Source organism: Euphorbia lathyris, chromosome 1 (assembly GCF_963576675.1).
Source record: "Euphorbia lathyris chromosome 1, ddEupLath1.1, whole genome shotgun sequence".
Classification (NCBI taxonomy): domain Eukaryota; kingdom Viridiplantae; phylum Streptophyta; class Magnoliopsida; order Malpighiales; family Euphorbiaceae; genus Euphorbia; species Euphorbia lathyris.
This window is the reverse complement of record NC_088910.1, coordinates 74,044,976-74,068,694: the sequence shown is the minus strand read 5'-3', so window position 1 is coordinate 74,068,694 and position 23,719 is coordinate 74,044,976. Positions and strand designations below refer to the sequence as shown.

At 37.7% G+C, this 23,719-nt stretch overlaps 1 protein-coding gene across 1 annotated transcript; it reads left to right on the top strand.

Moving 5' to 3' along the window:
- Positions 1 to 15,838: 15,838 nt before the first annotated feature.
- On the top strand, positions 15,839 to 22,035 carry LOC136202109 (E3 ubiquitin-protein ligase SINA-like 10). The gene is made up of 2 exons (XM_065992588.1): positions 15,839 to 16,290; positions 21,123 to 22,035. The coding sequence occupies exons 1-2, from the start codon at positions 15,910 to 15,912 to the stop codon at positions 21,849 to 21,851; spliced, it is 1,110 nt and encodes a 369-aa protein (XP_065848660.1). The 5' UTR covers positions 15,839 to 15,909; the 3' UTR covers positions 21,852 to 22,035.
- The last annotated feature ends 1,684 nt before the right edge of the window (positions 22,036 to 23,719 follow it).

The following is a 23,719-nucleotide window of genomic DNA, read 5'->3' as shown; positions in this document are numbered from 1 at the left end:
TTTTACCTCACTTCTACCTCAATGACATGATACCCTTCTTAATTTTCCTATATTTTCTCCTCTTATGGATCTTTCCTCGAATGTCCACCATCCTTTTTATATTATGCCATTACTCATACTTTCTTCTCTAGCCCTTCTTCGGCGTACTAAGAGTGGAATGCCCATTAAAACACCTACATGGCTTAAAGATTTTATAGCTCGTACTTCAAATATTCCTTATCCCCCTTCTACAATTCCATAATTCCCACCTTATATATATAAAGGGAAAAGGCCATCTCTACTAAATGGGATTTTCATATTATACGAAAACTCGACAGGTCCGTTGACCATAATAAAGCTCGTCTTGTTGCACGAGGTTATAATCAAGTTCAAGGCATTAATTACATTGAGAGTTTTTCTATTATTGCTAAGGTGGTAACTATTCGATTACTCTTTGCTATAGACATTGCTAAGGCTTGGACCATTCATCAAATTGATATTAATAATGTTATCTTCACGGATTGGTTGATGAAGAAATTTAGTTACATAAGGGTGCATGAAAGCACAACTTGGTCATGTTTGGGCGAAATGAAGGTTTAGGGTTGAAGTCAGTATGTTCAAGGTCCAAATGGAATAAGAAATATTATAATTAATGAGCTCGAGGTGGTCGAAAAAATGGTGGAAAAGGGATGGTCGAATCTGAATTTTTAAGAGCTGGAAAACTAGAAAATTAGTGCTTCAAAGGTCGGAAAACTAGAAAATTAGTGCTTCAAAGGTCGGAAATGGCTTAAAAAGTTGGATTTCGGACACGATTTTGAAAGAAATGAAAGTTTGGAAGAACATGTTGTTGAAACACCTTTCCACATGATTTTGATTTGACAAAATTATTTAACAGGAATTAAATCTCCATGATAAAGATATTTTAACACATTAAACTTAAATGCTTTGATTAATTTGTACTAATGTGTTTGTTCAATGTTGAGTTATTTTATTTATAAGGTATTAAGTTGTAAGGCCCAAAGGCCCACAAGAGAAAGTCAAGCCCAAGTCAACGAATGAAAGCCACACGGCCCAAGCAGGTCAAAACGCAGCTCAAGCTGAATGAAATGCAGGCCCAGCAAGAAGAAGGATCGAGAAGCCTTCGTCCAAAAGCTTCAAGACGAAGCTGCTGAGTTGTGCGACAAAGAAGTCAGGTCAGCAGCTGACCTGAATAAACTTGAAGACAAAGTATTTCTGCTTTGGGTAAAGTTCAGAAGACGCAGGAAGCTGTCTGGAAGACTCTGCCATAAATGTGGAAACATTCTGTCTAGTTTGACGAAAAGCTGCTGAACACTGCCGAAGACAGGAGATACAAGAATTTGACTGGCTAAGGACGCTGAGCACGTACTGAGTGAAAGCGACAGGAAGCCGTTTCTCTCCAACGATTATTTCGAAATTCGAAATTACTGGTGCATCAAGTGTCACTATAAATAGGCCACTCAAACGCTTCATTCGATGCAGATCTTCAATCAAGTCGAAACGCTGACCAAATTGATACTTGAAGTTCTGTGAGAAAAGCAAAGCAAATCTTACACCAATTCCAATCTTGTGTAAAAGTCTAGAGTGATCTTATTCATCTAAAGTGTCTTAGCAATTGTTGTTTAGGACAAACAAACACTTATTATTTCTAGAAGTATAGAAAGGAGAAGCTGAGTACTCGGTCATAGTACTCAGCGGTAGAAATAGGAGTGAGTAGAGGAATAGAGGAATGTACTCTTGTATACTCAGCTTTCTATTGTAAAAGGTTTGCGCTATACCTTTAAAGAGCTCGGTAGAGGATTCTGAAAAGCTCGGAAGGAATTTCGGGGACTGGACGTAGGCGGAGAGGCCAAACCAGGATACGTCTGCTGAGTAATATCCTTCCAACCCTTATCTCCTTAACATATTGCTTGCTATAATACTGCCTAGTTAAAATGTTAAAAAGAACATAAGCTGAGCTGTGTGGACTGAGAAGCTGAGTCCAGGAATAGACTCAAGTGTTATCTCCTGACTCAAGGACAGATTCAGACTTAGTCACCTGTTGACTAAGCTTGTATCTAAAACTTACTCAGTATCACCGTGCTAAAAGACTTCGAGAAAGTCTAAGTTCGAAATTAACAGTCAGCCTAACGTGAAATTTTTTAATAGTTCCTAACCCCCCCCCCTTGGAACTAATATTGTCACGCTACACGGGACCAACATGTGGTATCAGAGCTTAACAAGCTCACAAAACAAGATATAACTATCTTGAGCTGGTCCCCAAAATGGCTGAGAACAACACTCGTTTCCTCCCAGGAAATCAAACAACTCAGATTCTTCCTGAAGGACTATCCATTACTAGGCCTCCTTTGTTCTTCGGGTCTAACTACGCCTTTTGGAAGAACAGAATGAAAAACTTCATTCAGGCAACAAATATGAGTGCATGGCTATCTATAGTCCAAGGCCCATTTGTTCCTGTTGAAACTGTTGACGGCCAAACGGTTGTCAAAGCTGAGGCTAAGTGGTTAGAGGATGACCTCAAGAAGCTGCAAAATCATGCTTCGGCTATAAACATGCTTCACTGTGCGCCAGATGCTGCAGAGTACAACAAAATCTCAGGTTGCGAGTCAGCACAGGAGATTTGGAAGAAGCTGGAGGTCACCTATGAAGGAACCAGCAAGGTCAAGGAATCCAAGGTGAACCAGCACATGAGGCTGTACGAGCTGTTCGAGATGAATGATGGTGAAGGAATCTCTGAAATGAACTCAAGGTTCACCAACATTATCAACGAGCTCAAAAGACTCGACAAGAACTTCACTGAGGAAGAACAAATGAAGAAGATACTGAGAAGTCTTCCCCAAAGCTGGCAAGCTAAGAAGACTGTCGTTGAGGAAGCTCAGGACTTCACCACATACAAGTACGATGAGCTTATTGGATCTCTGCTGACCCATGAGATCTCGATGAAGAATTTTGAGGTGAAGGAAAAAGTTGAGGACAATAAGCAAAAGTCTCTTGTCATGAAGGTTGACTCAACTGATGGTGACTCATTAGACGATGAAGAAATGGCCATGTTCACTAGAAAGATGAAAAAGTTGTTCCGCAAGAATGACAAATACAGCAGGAAGCCCTTCAAGAGAAATGACAAGTACAAAGCTGAGTCGAGCGACAACAAGTATAAGAAGGAAAGCTCAAACCCAATTACATCCTTTGAATGTCATCAAACTGGCCATATCAAGTCAAGCTGTCCTACTCTGAAGAAGGACAAGAAAAGTGGGAGAAAAGCAATGGTGGCCATGTGGAGCGATAGCGATGAATCATCCTCATCAGGAGCTGAAGCCACTGAGTCAGCAAACATCTGCTTGATGAAAGATGAGTCTGCTGACCCCTGTCTTTCTGAGCAAGCTGACTCCTTATGTGCATCTGACAATAAGGAATAACCAACTGAGGTAACAACTCTACCTTTGCTCAGAAGTGAAATGATTAACGCCCTGAGTGGTCTCTACACACTTGTCAAAAAGTGTAACAAGAAAGTACGAGCACTCAGCAGGCGATGTGATGAGATTGAGGAGGTCAAACTCAGTGACCTTCGTCATCTTCTCCAGGACAATACTAGGCAAGATGAAAATCTGGAAATCTTGCATAGGTATGTCACTGAGGTCCAATCAGACTCTAAGAAACTAAGGAAGGACATCACATCTATTTAGAACAAGCTAAAGGTTCCGAATAAGAAAAGTTTCCATCAGTACGCTAAGTACTCAAGTACTAGTCAACGGAAATGGACTCCCCAGCGAAATGTCCAATGTGACTTTTATGGGAAGAAAGGCCACACTACCAAGGTGTGTTGGTATGCTCAGCACAATGGTGCTGACCCGCCAATAAGGCGTCCCCAAAGGAAGGTCTATTGTGACTTCTGTGGTAAGACTAGCCACACTACCAATCTGTGCCGTCATAAGATTAAATATGATGTATCACCTGCTATGCCTAACAAACGAGGACCCAAAAAGACTTACCTAAAGATAACTAGTTATATTGTAGGCCGGCCTGAGGTGTGCTGAGAAGTCAAAGTTGTGGTACATTGACAGCGCATGCTCGAGGCATATGGCAGGTGATGAAACTCAGTTTATCACGCTTGAGCTTAAACGAGGAGGAAGCGTAAGTTTTGGAGACAACAAAAAGGGTAAGATAGTAGGTTCAGGAACCGTTGGTGGTAATCCTATTATTGAGTCAGTCTCCCTAGTCAGAGGACTTGAATACAACCTACTGAGTGTAGCTCAGATGTGTGACAACGGTAGGAAGGTTGTATTCGATGCCACTTGATGTAAAATACTCGATGGCAAAACAAATGAATTAATTTTAACTGTCTCTCGCGTTGACAATGTCTTTATGTTGAATTTGGAAAACAAATTTTCAAAAAATATATGCTTAGTCTCAAAGAAGAAAACTCCTGGCTATGGCACATGAGACTTGGTCATGTAAGCATGGACCTCCTGGCCAAATTAGCAAGAAAGCAATTAGTTGAAGGATTGCCCGAACTCAAGTTCGAAAATGATCAATTATGCAATGCTTGCCAGCAAGGAAAACAAACCAAAAAATCTTTTCAAAGTAAAAATATTATCTCAACCAAGCGTCCACTAGAGTTACTACACTTGGATCTCTTCGGACCAGTCCAGCCGCTGAGCTTGGATGGTAGGAGATTTTCCTTGGTCATTGTAGATGACTTTTCAAGGTACACTTAGATCATCCTGCTGAGTAGTAAGGATGAAACTTTTGAGATGTTTTCAACATTGGTTAGAAAACTTGAAAATGATAAAGACCTAAAATTAGCTCACATCCGAAGTGATAATGGTGGATAATTAAAAAACCAACTGTTTGTGGAGTTCTGTGAAGCCAACGACATTAACCATAATTTTTCTGCTCCTAAAACTCCTCAACAGAATGGGGTAGTTGAGAGGAAGAACAGAACCTTGGTTGAAATAGCCAGGACAATGCTGAGTGAGAATGGGCTTCCAAAGTACTTATGGGGAGAGGCTGTTAACACAACGTGCTACATACTCAATAGGGCTCTAGTTAGACCCATATTGAAGAAAACCCCCTATGAACTTTGGAAAGGACGAAAAACCAACATTGGATACTTTCGTGCCTTCAGTTGTAAATGTTTTATTCTAAATACAAAAGACAACCTTGCTAAGTTTGATTCAAAAGCTGATGAAGCTATTTTTTAGGCTACTCAACAAACAACAAAGCATACAGAGTTTTCAATAAACGAACTCAGGTCTTAGAAGAGTCAGTACATATTGAGTTTGATGAAATTAACCCTGCAGGGAAGGTCAATCAACCTACTGAGGAAGATCCGTACTCAGCACCTGCTGACCAAAGTGCAGCCGCTGAGTTACCACTTCAAGGGCTGACCAAAGGTAAAAACGAAACTCAAATTGTTTTCGATGACCAATCTATACCTGCAGAGATTGTTGAAACACAACCACCTCAAGACATTACACTACCGAAAGAAATCAGAATCCCAAGAGGACACTCTGAAAGTGCCATTCTCGATGCTGCTCAGAATACCCTGATGACAATAAATCAACTTAGGAGATACCTCAGCAATGTAGCATTCGTCTTAGTTTTGGAACTAAAGAACTTTTCAGAAGCTGAGAACGACGAGTTCTGGATGGGTGCAATGTAAGAAGAGCTTGATCAGTTCAAAAGGAATGAAGTTTGGGACTTAGTGCCAAATCCAAGAAGCCAGAAGACCATAGGAACAAGATGGGTCTTCCGCAACAAGCTAGATAAACAAGGGAATGTGGTTAGAAACAAAGCAAGACTTTTAGCCCAGGGCTACAGTCAGTAGGAAGGTATTGACTATGGTGAGACCTTCGCCCCAGTGGCAAGGCTTGAAGCAATTAGAATATTATGTGCATATGCAAGTTTTATGAATTTTAATTTGTTTCAAATGGATGTCAATAGTGCATTTCTTAATGGAGTTATAAATGAGGAGGTCTATGTTAATCAGCCTCCAGGGTTTGAGGATCCTAAGTTCCCAAACCATGTCTATAAAATAAAAAAGGCTTTGTATGGTCTCAAGCAAGCACCACGTGCTTGGTATGAGAGGCTGACCAGTTTCCTGTTGACTAGAAATTATGTTAGAGGAAAAGCCGATACAACCTTATTCATTAAGAAAAAGGGTAAGGATACCCTGCTGGCACAAATATATGTTGATGACATCATTTTCGGTGCTACTAATGAGTCAATGTGCAAAGAATTTAGTAAGCAGATGCAAACTGAGTTTGAAATGTCAATGATGGGAGAACTCAACTTCTTCTTTGGACTTCAAATCAAACAATGTAAAAATGGCATCTTCATCAGTCAGACAAAGTATGCAAAGGAGATATTGAAGAAATATGAAATGGATAATTGTAAGTCAATATCGACTCCAATGGGCACTGACGCTGTCCTCTGTTCTGATGAAAATGGTAAGTCAATGGATAGCAAATTATATCGAGGTATGATTGGCTCTCTACTTTATCTAACAGCCAGCAGGCCAGACATTCAATTCTCTGTATGCTACTGTGCTAGATATCAATCTAACCCTAAGGAATCTCATTACATAGCTGTAAAAAGAATCCTTAGATATTTGCAAGGTTCAGTGAATGCAGGTTTATGGTATCCTAACACTCATGATTTTACACTTCTCGGATACACTGACGTTGACTATAGACGAGACAAGCTTGAGCGGAAAAGCACTTTAGGAGGATGTCATTTCCTTGGAAGCTTTCTTGTGTCTTGGTTCAGTAAGAAGTAGTCGTCAGTAGCATTGTCAACCAATGAAGCTGAGTATATTGCTGCTGGAAGCTGTGTTGCCAAAGTCCTTTGGATCAAACAGCAGCTGGAGGATTATGGCGTTCAAACTAAAATGATTGAAGTCAAATGTGACAACAAAAGCGCCATTGATCTATCAAAGAACCCAATCCAGCATAGCAGGATGAAGCATGTCAGCATCAGACATCACTTCATCAAAGACCATGTACTCAAAGGTGAGATAAAGCTGACCTACGTCCCAACGGATGAGCAGCTTGCTGATATCTTCATAAAGCCGCTGGCTCGTGAGCAGTTTTGCATACTAAGAGAAGCTATCGGTATGTTTAATCCTCTTCAATAAATTCCAAGTATTATTCATGCTGAGTGATCTGTTTTTACATACTGAGTTGTTATGCATGCTGAGTGCTTTTACCATGCAAATTTATAAATCTGACTTATATACTCAGCACTTGAACTATTGAGTACCTACGTTGCTGAGTAAAGCAACGTGCACAATTAGGGTTTGCACGCGTATTTAAGTAGCCTCTAGGATGACGTAAGTGTCATCATTAGTAAAACCATGCGCCATTTCTCGCAATTAATGTTAGTAATAACTGACTATTGATGGTTCGAATTCCCACCGTTTCCCCGACCTATCAAATCAACACTTACCGGCTATAAATAGTGAAAGATTTCTCACTATTTACTTTCTACGTTTGATTTTCGCACTCGAACTCTCTCTCTCTCAAATCCCAAATCCCTCTGCATTTCTTAAGAAACCTTCAAGAACACCATGTCTGATTCCCAGAACCTCTCCGATGACCAATACAGGGACAACCGTTCAGATATCAATCCTGCTTCTCCACTTGAGTAGGAGTACAATGAAACCTCAGAAGAAGGAACTCAACATGGTCATGGTTAGCATGACCAACCCATGGATGAAGTCAGCATCCTTGGTGTCGACCCAAACACTGAACACTTAACTCCTTCAAAGAAAAAGAAGAAGAACAAGGACAAAAAGCCCAAGGAAAGAACCTTCCTGTCTGCATTTACAGACGTTCAGGACCTTGACGTCATCCCCTCATGTTGGTTCTCCAAGAGCTTCGTTGAAGCTGAGAAACCCTACTGCGAATGGATTTCTCGGAATGGATGGACAAAGCTCTTCTCCCTCAACGGCCTGACTTACCCAAGGCTAGTGACTGAGTTCTACTCAAACTTGCTGGTTGCAAAAGATGATGTTGATTACATGGTAACATACGTAAATGACAAACAAATCATCATCAACCCCTCATACCTGGCCATACTTTTAGACTTGAAAGAGGAAGGAGCTGAGTTAAGGAAAACCAATGACTATAAATGAGTCAAGTACGTTGTCGAGTTCTATAAGCCAGAAGGGCATGTAGGTGAAGTTTCATGCACCTCACTTAGTCAGCAGCAAAGACAAGCTCACTATATTCTGACTAACTACCTCTTCCCCAAGGTCAATGCCACATCTTTCGCATCCAACTTCGAGCAGTGCTTCATCTGGCACATTCTGAATTACAAGCCCCTAAATATGCCAGTCTTTTTGATCGGGGCAATTCAACGAAGCACTGGAGCTCTTTGAATGGGCTCACTCATCACCGAGATCCTCAAGGATCATAAGATCAGCTTTAAGGGTGAAGAAAGTGTAGTGGGGACAGAAATCACTATTGAGATCCTTACTGGACTAGCACACAGCCTTCCTTTCAAATCCAAATCAAAGAAAGGAAAGGAAGCAGTGATAGAAGATGAAGAGCAAATCGAGCTGCCTAGTAAAGGGAAAAATAGAAAAGCAAACACATCAGCTGAACAGAAAGCTAAACCGGCGATTCAGACTGCAATGAGAATTAAAGTGGTGTTGACCAAACCTTCTCTAGCTGAGTCAGCTAAGAAGAAAGTTGAACCTGCTAAGGCTTCACAAAAACGACCCATCGCTGTCCAAGAGATTGAGGAGGAACATGAGGAAACTGAGCAACCCCTAAAGAGGAAGAAGGTTTCTAGAGTTACACCTTTGAATGCAACTCCTCTGGACTTTGGTGTTCCAAAGGACTCATTCTTTCTGCGAGCTCAGGAAATTGATGAAACTGAAACAACTCCTGGTAGTCAACAGGATAAGTCTGTCTCTGTTGAGAAAACAAAGGAAAATGCACCCAGCAACTCAGCTGCTGAAGTGCAGGCTACTGAGCCAGGAACTGAGTCTCCTGTTAACGGCACGGCTGTTGAAGAACCTGCCGAGGATGTCCATCTAGATGTCTCTCCTAAGTCAACAAACACCATCACTACTGACTAAACTCTTTCTCCAAAACTATCAAAGGAAGGCAGTGACAAACGGTTCAAAAGGAAGTCACGCAAACCGCTCGTGTTTGATGTACTAGATGACTCCCCACTGCGTGATCCTATTGTTGACCTGACTGCGTTGGAATTCAACTTCTTCTCAAAACCATTTGCATAACCTTCACCGGTCCAGGAAAAATAAGCCTCTGTTTCTCGTAGTCAGGAACATGCCAAAGCTGATGCCTCCAAGGGTCAGATCTCTTCTGACACCGCTGCTCAAGCCTCAATTGAGCAAGTGTTCGAAGAACCTGTTGTTCAGTTGAATGAACAAGCATCTGCCAAATCTCCTACTCAGGACAATCTTGAGCTGACTCCTCCACAAGTCAACATTCAGCTCCAGAATGACACTGCGCAGGGAGATACTATTGCTGCACAAACTACTCCTACTCAAACTGTGCAGCTAGTTAACAAGTCAGCTCCCTCTCCTATTGCACAAACACAACTTAATCAAGAGGGCACCTCCACTTCTGGTCAGCAACCAAATATCCAAACACCTGCTGCTAACCAGAGTTCAGTTCCTGAGAATCCATCAGCTGACCCCTTGAGCTTCCTTACTACTTCCCATTCTAGGAAAAGAATCCTGCAATCTGCTCAAGAACTGATCATGGACATTCAACGCACTCATGCCTCTGATGCTGAGTGTCACTCTATTGAGCCTACTCCACTGAGTACCATAACGCAACTTCTGACCGAACTCAAATGTCTTAAGGAGCTTCTATGTGTACTAACTGATATGGTCGCTCAGCATCCAAAGCAGGAGTTTGCTACAAAAATGGCCAACCTTCATTTACACATGGTGCACCACATGGACACTATTGAAGGAAAGTTAAACGCCTTATCTGCCTCCAACTCAACTGTAGCCCAAACTGCTCAGGTCACTCAGCTATTCACCCAACTACATTCTGAGCTGATTGCTACCAAAGACTTGATTTCCTCTTCCTCACAATGCACAATAGAGCAAATAGTTGAAGCTGTTCGCATGCTCAGCTTAACTCGAGAAGAGATGCAAACCGACCAGGTGAAGTCAACTAAAATCTTCCAACTCACCAAGTCTACTTATCAACATGTCAAACATCAATCCACTCAACGCTACCACTATGATGTTGCACTGCTCAGGATGTACCATCAGTCCTACGCCAAAATGATGGACTCCATTACCTGGATGGGCAAGTCACTTGAGTTTATACTCAGTGTCATAAGCGCTCATATGGACATTCCGACGTCCAAAATGGCTGGTGGTATCCAAGTTTTTGAAGGGCTTAAGCACAGTACGAGTCAACTCCAACAGTATTCTACCTTGCTAACTCGTGCTGTTGATCAAGGGAAATTTTATGTTGCTGTCCCTCAACCCAGTGATGCTGGAAAAACGGGGGAGAAAGACAAACAACTGGCAGATGGAACTCAAAAGAAGAAACATCCCGGTTCCACCGTTGCTGTCCCTCCTAGTACACAAACTCAGCGACAAGATACAACGAAGTCTAGTCAGCAAACAAAGCCCAAGTTGAACCAAGTTCAAGTCAACATTAGAAAATATATCTTTTAACTTGTGTAAATCTTGATGTTTGCTGCTATGATTTTTATTGTGCTGAGTTTATATATTAATTGTATCTTCCTTCAAACAACTGTGTTATCTGTTTATCACTTTATGCTTATCTGTTGTGTTGATCTAATGCATGACCTCTCTTATATGTCTCCTCACTTAAAACTCATTGAACAATGTAATCTGAAACTTGTGAACATAAAAATCAAACAAGTACAAGGCCATTGAGTAAAACTACTCAGCCCCAACTAATTTACTCAGTCTACTTCCACTCTGATAATTGAATTTAATCTTCCGCTTAACTAAGTATCAAAACTGAGTAAAGTTAAAATGTTCCAAGTGTTGAACTTACTTTAAAAACCGACCTTAGACTTACTTGATTAAACCTTAAAATGTTTAAAGTAAAACTAAGTCAGTAGTTCAACCCTTACGGGGGAGAATCTTAAGAAATTAAGAAAAGGTCAACTATGATGGGGGAGCTCAACACTGAGTTCCTTATTGAATATTTTTGCCAACATCAAAATGGGGGAGTTTGTTGAAACACCTTTCCACATGATTTTGATTTGACAAAATTATTTAACAGGAATTAAATCTCCATGATAAAGATATTCTAACACATTAAACTTAAATGCTTTGATTGATTTGTACTAATGTGTTTGTTCAATGTTGAGTTATTTTATTTATAAGACATTAAGTTGTAAGGCCCAAAGGCCCACAAGAAAAAGTCAAGCCCAAGTCAACGAATGAAAGCCACACGACCCAAGCAGATCAAAACGCAGCTCAAGCTGAATGAAACGCAGGCCCATCAAGAAGAAGGATCGAGAAGCCTTCGTCCAAAAGCTTCAAGACGAAGCTGCTGAGTTGTGCGACAAAGAAGTCAGGTCAGCAACTGACCTGAATAAACTTGAAGACAAAGTATTTCTACTTTGGGTAAAGTTCAGAAGACGCAGGAAGCTGTCTGGAAGACTCTGCCATAAATGTGGAAACATTCTGTCTAGTCTGACGAAAAGCTGCTAAGCACTGCCGAAGACAGGAGATACAAGAATTTGATTGGCTAAGGACACTGAGCACGTACTTAGTGAAAGCGATAGGAAGTCGTTTCTCTCCAACGGTTATTTCGAAATTCGAAATTACCGGTGCATCAAGTGCCACTATAAATAGGCCACTCAAACGCTTCATTCGATGCAGATCTTCAATCAAGTCGAAACGCTGACCAAATTGATACTCGAAGTTCAATGAGAAAAGCAAAGCAAATCTTACACCAATTCCAATCTTGTGTAAAAGTCTAGAGTGATCTTATTCATCTAAAGTGTCTTAGCAATTGTTATTTAGGACAAACAAACACTTATCATTTCTAGAAGTATAGAAAGGAGAAGCTGAGTACTCGGTCATAGTACTCAGCGGTAGAAATAGGAGTGAGTAGATGAATAGAGGAAGGTACTCTTGTATGCTTTCTATTGTAAAAGGTTTGCGCTCTACCTTTAAAGAGCTCGGTAGAGGATTCTGAAAAGCTCGGAAGGAATTCCGGGGACTGGACGTAGGCGGAGAGGCCGAACCAGGATACGTCTGCTGAGTAATATCCTTATAACCCTTATCTCCTTCACATATTGCTTGCTATAATACTGCCTAGTTAAAATTCTAAAAAGAACATAAGCTGAGTTGTGTGGACTGAGAAGCTGAGTCTAGGAATAGACTCAAGTGTTATCTCCTGACTCAAGGACAGATTCAGACTTAGTCACCTGTTGACTAAGCTTGTATCTAAAACTTACTCAGTATCACCGTGCTAAAAGACTTCGAGAAAGTCTAAGTTCGAAATTAACAGTCAGCCTAACGTGAAATTTTTTAATAGTTCCTAACCCCCCCATTGGAACTAATATTATCACGTTACACGGGACCAACACATGTATCCAAAGCTAAGGGAGAAACAGAAGGCTAAAGCTTTTGGTTCTGGCATTTATGTTGTTGAGCTAAATCTGGCTATTTCTACATCTTGGATTTTAGACACTGGATGTGGTACTCACATTTGTTCAAATGTGCAGGGACTGAGATATAGGAGACTGTTAGGATTTGGTGAAGTGGATCTTCAAGTCGGCAATGGTTCTCATGTAGAGGCATTGGAGATCGGAGATTACACTTTAGAGATGCCTACTGGTTTAGTTTTAGAACTTTGGGAGGGAGGGGATGAGGGTAAATGAGTTGTTTATAGAAGTGTCAAGAGTGTGGGATAAGGGTAAATTGGAGGAGCTTTCCTCAAGACATGAGGTAGAGGAGATTAGCAAAATTATTGTACCGTTTCGAAATATTCCCAATAGGTTGATATGAAGCATAAAAAATGGGTCATATTCGGTCAAAACTGGGTACAAGGTCCTAAAGGGACAAAAGTGGGAAGATATATACCAGAAGTGGTTTGGAGTAGAATCTGGGATTTACCGATTCCACCGAGGGTCAAATCGTTTATGTGAAAGTTATGCTCTAAATGTTTACCAATACGATCACTCTTAAGGTCGCGTCACATTAACATGCCTAATAACTGTGTAGCGTGTGAAATTGATGTGGAATATAGTTGGCACCTGTTTTGTGCTTGCTCATTTGCAGTCTCAGTATGGAGGGAGCCGAGGATGGTTGAACATGTTGGGAATTATGATGATGTGGTGGAGTGGATTGAATTTATGTGCAGGTCGGTGGATAGTGACACTTTAATCATTATAATCAGCATTGTATATACTATATGGAAGAACAGAAATGTCATCCTGTGGCAGAATGATCCGGTTAGTGTTGCGGAAAGTTACAGACGAGTCAGGAAATTCATTATGGAATGGCAGCAGGCAAAGGAATATGGAGGTGATGAGGTTTCAGAGGAGAACATGAGGGAGAATAGAAATAGAGAGGGCGAGAATAATAGTGGTTTGGATTTGCAAAACGAAACCAGGTAAGGGGCAAGGAAGAGATCGGGTTTTCTGCGGGGAGGCTGGCAGCAGTTCGTCAGACCGAGACGGAGTTAATGAAGAGGGGCAGAATAGGGAGGCGGCGGCAACCTGTGAAGCAAGAGGCGGACATACCAATAAGGGTGGAATTATGGGCAGCCAACAACGGAACTGTGCAAGAAGGCAGCAGCAAAGCCAACAGGTCCAATGGCAACGTCCTATGCGGGGCTGGTTGAAAATAATTAAGGTAGACGACGCAATGTTTCAGGCAGAAAAATACAGTGGGTGGAGAGCAATGGTTAGGGACGAGGATGGACAATTAATGGCAGAAGCAATGGGCAAGATAGACGGAGCGCACGAAGCACGAATGGTGAAAGTATACGCGCTGAGGGAAAGCCTAAAATGGGATAACGAACAGAATATTGAGGCGGCCACTTTTGAGACAGATGCGAAGGAGATAGCATATAAAATAAATATGGAGGTGCCAGACGTTTCGTTGTTTGAAGACTTGACAGGGGATTGCAAAGAAATTATGCAAAGTAATGCATTTTCGGTATCATTTGTTCGTAGGCTAGCGAATAGAGCGGCTTATTCTGTAGCAAAAAAAACTCTTTTCCATGCTACTATTTTTTTCATTCTTTGATTTGCCGGATTGGTCATCAGTTGTTATTATTGGGGATATTAACGCCTCGTTAATATAAAGTCATAGTATTGATTAAAAAAATAAATATTGAGATGTTAATTTTTTTTCCAAAACTATTTACACTTAGGGTCTGTTTGGTATGCCGTACTGTAATGTAATCAAACTTGTAATGTAACGAAATGGAATGATAATTCCATTACCATGTTTGGTTGTTAAATAAAAAGAAAATGAAGAAATGTAATTACCATTACAATATTTATGTTTACCTAAGTAAATATAATAATAAAATTTTATTTGCACAATTAAAATTAACGAAATACATGATAACGTGAAAAATGAGATGAAGCGAAAAATGAAAAACACGAAAAATGCAAAAAAAAAAAAAAAAAAAGAATCAAAATCAAATACAAAATTAGATTAGCTGAAATCAATTTAATTAGTGCATATATATATATATATAAATTACTTTTTTCTCGTTTTTAAATTTTCATGTTTTTCTATTTTTTGCATTTTTGAGAATGATAAGAGATTATATTGAGGTGTGAGATTTGATAAATAAGAGGTCAGAAAAGCTTTGAGAGTAACAATTAGGATTACATGCTTTGGATGTAATGAGAATTCAACTCATTTTTCTATGTAATGAGGATTACAAGCTTTATTGAACAAAATGTAACCTATGGTTTTCTCATTACATTCCAATAAAATAAAAAATTGCATCCAAACATAGTAATGAGCTTTTGATGTAATGGGCATTCCATTACGAAGTCCATTACGTCTTACCAAACATACCCTTAGGTTCCGTTTGGTAAGATGTAATGACCTTTGTAATGGAATGATCATTACATTGAAAGCTGATTACCATGTTTGGTTACATCTTACAATTTTATTGTAATGGAATGAGAAAACCTTGACTTAAATTTTGTTGAATAAATCTTGTAATCCCCATTAAATAGAAAAATGACTTGAATTCTCATTACATTGTCATCTAACCTCTCATTTCTCAAATCTCACATCTCAATCTTACGTCTCATTCTTGTCAAAAACACAAAAGTAGAAAAACATGAAATTGAAAACAAAAAAAAGAAACGAAAAAACAAAAAAAAAATGCGAAAAATGAGAAAAAAAACGAAAAAGCGAAAAAAAGAGAAAATAGAAAAACGGTGAAAAATGTTGAAAATGGAAATTAAAAGAAATGAGAAAAATGTAAAAAAAATTATACATGAAAAAGCGAAAAACTATATACTAATTTATTGATTTCGGTTAATCTAAATTTGTATTTGATTTCTATTTTTCCGTACTTTTCATATTTTTTATGTTTTTTTTATTGATTTTAATTATGTAAATAAAACTTTATGATTACATTTAATTAGGAAAATATAAATATTGTAATGGTAATTACAATCCATCATTTTCTTTTTAATTGTGAATCAAAAATGTTAATAGAATCACAATTTCATTCCATTATATTACAACTTCTATTACATTTGATTACTTTACATTACATTATAGCATAGCAAACGGAGGCTTACAATTTTATAAAATCAAAACGCAGAGTTCAATGAAAACGTAGCTTCAATACGATAAAAAGACACACAATACACTTGACTTGGCCTTGGGCGTTGATTAGCAATAACTAAAACAATTTTTTTGAAGTGATAGAACAGAAAAAGAGAGAAATGGCGAGATTCTCCGTTGGCGGAGAAGCAGATGAAGGGTCGAGCAGTCAAATACGTAAGAAACTGAGAATCGAACATGTTCCTCTGTCTCCCTTGCATGAACCCGAAGAAGAACTTCATGACGAAGAATCATCTGAAGAAGAAGAAGAATCATCAGAAGAAGATGAAGAAGAGATGGAGGAAGGTGAAGAAGGAGAAGAAGAAGAAGAAGAAGACTCTGTAGGTGTAACCAACCAGACAGCCACTTCTGAACCCAGATCATCAAATCCTCTTGCCTCCACGGGATCCACCGGAAATGGGAGAATTTTTCTAACCCTAACAGACCCAGAAGTTCTTGATTGTCCCATCTGCTACGAATCCTTGACCATTCCTGTCTTTCAGGTTGCTTTCGTTTCTCCATGAGTGATTATATTCTCTATTTTATTGCATTTTTATGATATCTTATATTAAATATACTAATTGCTTGCTAAGTCAATGTCGGTATTTATTGTTGGTTTATTTTGCATTTAGGTGATGGTGTGATTTCTTTTGGCTATTTCTCTGTTATCTGTGCTGTATTTTGACTTTCAGATTGATCTCTTGAATTTATACCTGTATTTTAGTTGTATGTTCTGGCTATTTGACATGAAAAGCTTTTGAAATATAGATTACGTCCTCCCTATTAGTTTTTGCTTTTTTGTTCATTGGTTATGTGGTAAGAACATGGCCTCTTTATGGAAGAAGAGTCATATTTGGTACCAAGATTTGAGTATTGAATGAATGCGTTTCGTTTGCCAATTAAGCTAAGCTCAGTTGGTCCTAGATTTATGTTTACAATTAGTAATGCTGGAGATAAATATTATTTTCTTATATTGACTATTTGGAAGTAAATTAGGCGTGAAAAGCTTCTTAGCTTAAGCAGCTTGAACTTAGTTTGTTATGTTTGTCAAGGAAAGTTGGAGCTATCTTTCCTTAGGTATAGACCTCCATATGAAAATTCATCCTAGGACTGCTTCCTTTCTATAGATATTATAATTGATAATTTGATTATGATAGAAGGGGTTCAATGGGTGCTATAGCCTATAGGCTATAAGTGTAAAGATGATGGTGAAGCTTTCAAATTTCCTGCTTGTTCACAAGCTATTGGTCGGGGAGCAGTGTTTTTTCTTTCTTTTTGTTTGTTCTAAGGTGGTCGAGGATACATTCAACAATATGCTTACTGGAAGGTTATCTTTTAAATGCTAGCAACAAGATTTAATCCTGACAAGGATGAGGACTACTACACCTTTGCTTTTGATGTGAATATTTTGAACAGAGTAAATTGGCTTAACCTTTGCTTTTGATGTGAATATTTTGCACAAAGTAAATTGGCTTACCGTAGGTGAGATACAGCTTGCTTTCCATCTGGGTCACTTCAATTTGCTCAGAGTTTATTCTTCTTTTAATTGATGTTCTGTGCCACTCATTAGTTATGCCTTTGTTTCTGTTGGATCCTTCAGATTCTATCTTTTTGCTCTTTTATTGTTTGAGATTTTTACTCTCCTGTCCACTTGGTCCTTGGTTTTCTTTGTAAGTAAAACCCTTCAATGGACAATTTTAGTTTCTGTGAAGCAATTAGAAGCAGATGATTTGGATCCTATACTACCTTGCTATAGGTGTTGAAAATATTTTCATGTTGATCTGACAAAGAGGCCTACCTAAGAACTGTAATTACATCCTGTTTCTTAATTATACTATTCCAGATAGGTGACTTTTATATTGTTGAAAACCTGATTCTTACATTTAATCAGAGGTCCAGAGCTTCTTATATTGTAGCTCCATCTTAATGTAAGCAGAATCTGTAGATTTTGTTAGGAGGAACTATCTGGGAGTATACTTGGTTTTCATGGTATTGTTTGGGTCATTATTTGCTCTAACTTGGAGTATTTGGCTGAAGTGATGTGCTTGACCATGTAAATTGGAGACTGTCCATGCAATTATTGTGAGATGAGAATGTATATTCCTGTAGATGGTTTTTCTGTTCCTTTAAACTAGCAAAACCTTCTTCACTCGTCTTGGAAAAAAAGATTCCTAAACAAATGCAAATTGTTTATTTATTTATTTATTTTTTGTTGCAGCAAAGGAAATGGCCCAAAAATTCTGTTTTGATGGTTTCAGATATAACTAACACAGTTGACCTGAGGTGCATCTCTTGTTGCATTTTTTTTTTTTGGTCATTTGGGCGAAAGCATACTTCGGTTTTAATTGAAGAACCAAACTGATTTGCAATTTGCAACTATGGTTTGATTTTTTTTTTTAAATTCGATTTGGTTTTTGTTTTGTAAAGGGTATGGTTTCCGTTTTTACGTCAGTTTTGAGAAAAAAAAAATCGGTATAGCCACTCGGTGCTGAAGTTCAATATACTGCCTTTTTGCATTTTTATGTATTTTGTTTGCAGGCTATATGGATTCCCTCTTATGCTGCATGTAAATTCCTCTTCAGTAGTTTTTTCGCGTTTTGTGTCCGTTTCGGAAACAGAAACTCCCCAAAACCAGTCAGACACATGTCCGGGCACTTTTCTGCAAATATTAAAAATAGAAAACGCTTTTCAGGGTTAGGAAACCGATTCCTCCAGTAAACGCAACCCAATTCCAATTCCGACTATGATTCTAGCAATTGAAACTTCCTCTTTATGTCACGTATCAGCATAGAAGTAATGTGAATTATCCATTCAAGTAGTTAATTCTGTTATTGCTTATTTCTGTTATTGTTGTGCGCAGAAGTAATGTGAATTATCCATTCAAGTAGTTAATTCTGTTATTGCTTATTTCTGTTATTGTTGTGCCGCCGTTTTGGCTTTATTAGTGAAGTTGCTATTCCTGCTTTGGGAATATAGCTGTAGTTTGTTATTGGGGAATGCCATGTCATGGGCTCCCTATTCCTTTATATGTCATACAAAGTAAGCGTTAAAGGTAATTAATGAGAATTATCAATATTTTCTCTCTCCATATTCTTCTCCTTCTTCTTCTATAATTCTAACAGTCAGAATCCAAATCCTGACACTTTAGCTAGAACTTCTTAATTGATGATAATTTCTATTCCAAAGTTTCTAATGATTTCTATTTACTGCTCACTGTTGTAATAACATGTAGAGTATCAAACCATTTTTTTATTATTATACTCTTAATATTGATAAATGTCCTTATATTTTTAATATTTACACGTTTCCCCCATGTTTTCATTTCCTATGTTTTTTAGAAATAGCGTTTCCCGGTGTCCGTTTCGGTGCAACATAGTTACATAGATTTCCTCTCCACTCTCTTTCACCATAAAAACCAACTTTCCAAAATCTAAACATAGTTACGTAGATTTCCTCCTCCATTGGTTGAAGGTCTTCTTTTTCATCCAATATTCCACCACCAGCAAATACTAGTCCCCTCTCATAGAGCCATATCCATCAAAGCTCTCTTCTCTGTCTCATGTTTTGATGCCTTTTGGCTTTGGGTCCTGGAACCCATTCTTTAATTATGAGAATTGCAAGTTATTTAATTTCATTATGGCACTGTTATTAGAATCTTACGATTCACGATTCAATTCTTACGATTCGAGTCAATTCAGCTCTATTTTGAGCCGGATCTATAGGACGAATCTAAATTATCGCAGAATCTTACGATTCACACTTCGAATTGTAAGATTCAAGTCGATTCAGCTCTATTTTGAGCCGGATCTAAAGGGCGAATCTAAATGATCACAGATTCTGGATTGTTATGTAGGAAAACTATAACTCTAATTAAGGAAGGATATTAGTGGAAAAAGAATCAATAAGAAATTTAAAGAATAAGAAATAAGATTATTATAATTAATTAACAAATCACAACATATTAACATGATTTTCAAATTTCAATACCCTAGTCCCATCTCATCCCATTTAGAAAATGTCTTTAGTTTGTCGTGGTGCAACAACAATTGATCAGAATCAAATTATCTTTATCATCGTCCATCAAAAACACAGAAACTACTAAACTCACTCTAGATTAATATTTGATAATATTTTAAGTTCAACATGGTAAATATATATATTTTTTTATAATATTATGAATCTGAATTGAATCTTACAATTCGATTGAGTCACGATTCACAAAATGAGGATTTCGATTCACGAGTTGAATCTCGATTTGACAACTATGCATTAAGGTACTTCAAAATTCCTAATTTCTTAGGATCCAAAAAAAATGATTAAATAATTTTTTCACTGTTTCCTTTTTCTTATTTTATGATTATGCATTTCACTTCCTTTCTATACACATTCACCTATTTATGATAAATTGTGTATTCATCGATGTATTATTATTATTGGGTTTTTCTGATTATTTGAATTGCTTTACTGTGTTGAATAGATTGAATTTTAGCTATAATAATCTATGTGATTTCAAGAATTTTTCAACCTGCATGACAATTTGAGATCTGAAGCTCTTCATCTGAACTTGAATTGTTTTCTGCATTTGTGCTTTTGATAGTTTAGGAATAGATGGGAAAATATGGAGAAGCTGAGATGTTTAGTATATCTACAATATGAGTCTGCTGCATTTGGATTTTGAATTCTTCTACTCTCTTTTTCTTCCTTAATTCACCTGTTGCTTGGAAAATATATGGCTTAGTTGTTGGATGCAAGTTACTTGAAGTCCTGTGTTTATTTCATGGTTTTGGCATATGATGTACATATCCTGTAATTTTATAGCTTCAATCTACATTCTAAAATGGGCTATTTAGGTTATCATTTTCTTTAGTGAATTATGTTCTAATATCATTGAATTTTTGCTGTAACTGAAAACTGACAAGTAAATATTACTTGTGGGTCTTGTTTTGTGTGATTTTTTTTAATGGCCGTATGCTGTATAGCACTGAAAAACTGAATATTGAAATTCTTCAGTTCCATAGTTGATCAGCCAGAAGAATATGGCAGATGTTTTGTGAATTTTTCACAAATACTTCAATTTACTTATGAAACTAGAGATGGATTACCCTTGTAAAGATCTCTGAATAAAGCGAAATTAGGGTTAGATTTATTGGTATCTTAACTTGTACAAAAATTGGACTGGGTGCGATGAACACTTGTATTTGGTGGTTCATGTTTAAGTCTTGTATTTGAAGCTTCATTTTCTCTTCTTTTTAACTTCTTCAAAGTGTATAGTTACTTATATGACATTTATCTTATCTTGCGCTGTAACTGTTTGGATATTTGGTGGATGATACAGTGTGAGAATGGGCATATAGCATGTACTTCCTGCTGCAAAAGAATTGCTCATAAATGTCCTTCCTGCCTTTTACCTATTGGTTATAATCGCTGCCGGGCCATAGAGAAGGTTCTTGAATCGGTCAAAGTGCCATGCCAAAACCTGAGGTATGGGTGTCGAGAAATGGTTAACTATAGCAAGAAATTTGAGCATGAAAAGATGTGCAACCATGCACCATATTCATGCCCTGTATCAAGTTGCAAATTTGTTGGCTCATGCAAGCAGCTATATCAACATTTTAGCAGTAAGCACAAAGGTTCAGCAGTTCCTTTACGTTTTAATGCTACAATGCCACTATTCTTTACCCTGAACGACAAAACCCTTCTTCTTCAAGAGGAGAAAGGTGTTATATTTATTCTGAACAACAGAGAAGAATCACCAATTGGAAATGTTGTTTCGGTTAATTGTATTGCACCCCCTTCACACAAGGAAGGATACTTTTATGAAGTTACAGCAAAATCAGAGGGGAGCAATTTGAGATTTCAATCGTTTACGAAGAATATACGCAAGTTTGATAACAATGACATTCATCCAGAAGAATTCCTCATGGTTCCACGCAGTTTATTTGGTTCTTATGGACAAATCAGCTTGGACCTCCATATACGTGATTATGGCGTGCTGGGTGGATCCCTACAGCCTGCCCACATTATACCAGCTATTGCTGCAGTATCCCGAATACCAATATTATAAACCCCCCCAGGTAAAAATCAGCATTGATGTGAATGCTTAAGACTGCTGTTAATGTTATTTTTGTTTATGCTTTTGAACTTCTGATCTGTTGAAATTCTTGTACAGTAGTTGAACCTGGTAAATGGTGATTTTTTAACACCATTTTTACTAGTGATGCTTAAGTTATCTTATTATTTTTAGTTTATCCAAGTAGATAATTTCATGGCCAAGCAACAACTTAGCATGAATAAGAAGATATTTGAATGCTAGGCTGTTTAGATGATTGTGGATTGAGGATTTACTTGACCATAATCTTTAATGATTAAATTGAAGAAAATACCAAATTACTCTCATAAGAGTGAATTTTGGATTATTTGAAAATTTCTTGGTGCAAGTTTTATCTTCTCATTTTAATAATTATTCATATAATTGTTGAATCAGTTAAATTATATTGTCAAAACAGGAATTATAGTGTTTGATTTCTTTTGGTATACTATGGTTGTTGAATATTAGTTTCAGAAAAAATTCTAAATCTAATTGATTTGACTCTAATATTAGAGTAGATGGTATTCTCTGCACGCTTCGGGTACGCCATAAAATTGCAACAAATAAAATATTTCACAGTTGAAATCATAATGAGCATATCTAACACAAAACAAATACAACACGAAGAAAAGGAAGGTTTTTAGATATGTGTATTCCTGGAAAAGAAAGGAAGAGAAAGAGAATTAAGTGACCAAGGATAGGAAACTACTTAGATAAAAATAACTCGGAGAGAGATGCATAGTTATCAAAACCTAGAAGTTTTTATATATCTTTAATTTCGTAAGCATGTTTATATTTTTAATTTTATAATCTTTTTTTTAGCCTACAAAGCATACTAAACTAAATATTTTTTTCTTATTTTTTTACGATTTTATTATATCAGTATATGTAAATGTAGTGAATACATTAACTTAAAAAAAAAAAGGATTCGTTGCTCTTTTTCCTTTATATTTCATGGAACATAAACAATATTTTTCTTTTTTCACTAGTAACCGTGACATAAAAGAAGGTTTAGGTTCGTCAATTGCAATCAGTTACTTAACAACCGTTGCAAACAGCTTATTCGTTCTAACCATTGTCATATTCATTGCAATAGTAAAATTGTTTAACTCATGGAAATACAAAATTAGTAAAAACATTGCTAATAAAAAGAAGAACATAAGAGACAACATTCATATGATTCTCTAAGCTAGTCATAGTTACTATTTAAGACAATCAAAGAAATATGTTTAAAGCCCCATCAAGAAGTTTCTTTATCATTTCAAGTTCTGTATCTTATTCTATGGAAACATTGGGGAATTTACTTTATACCTACTATTTCGTCTGGTTTTTGCTTCCTAGTCTTATTTTATTAGTAGCCATGATTGGGGCTATAGTACTGACTATGCATAGGACTACTAAGGTGAAAAGACAAGATATATTTCGACGAAATGCTATTGATTTTAGGCGAACTATAATGATACGGACGACAGAGGACCCATTCACGATCTACTATTTATAGGGGCAAGTAGATATATTTGTTCGAATCCAATTCGTGGGAAGGGAGGCAAAGATTCTAGAGAAATTTCTGGATGATGAATCCGGTATATGCTATCCATTCCCTAGTTGGGTACTCTAGATAAAAAGAAAGACCTTACCGCCCGTGATCCTAGTTTGAGGCCGGGTTTTATAAACCCTTTTTCTATAAAGAGGACGACGAGCAAGATAGTTTCATTCAATCTATACTCGAGAAGAAAACCTAGCTGTCAGCTCCTTCCTTTTGGAATAGCGCGAGAAAGATCTGTAATCGGAGACTTTGACCTTACCGGATAAACAAGGGTTTCGGATCATGGGCTGGTTCTAAA

Coding starts and splice junctions, on each gene's coding strand:
- LOC136202109 (XM_065992588.1), top strand. CDS start 15,910: ATGGCGAGATTCTCCGTTGGCGGAGAAGCAGATGAAGGGTCGAGCAGT. Junction 16,291..21,122: donor TGACCATTCCTGTCTTTCAG/GTTGCTTTCGTT, acceptor TGGATGATACAG/TGTGAGAATGGGCATATAGC.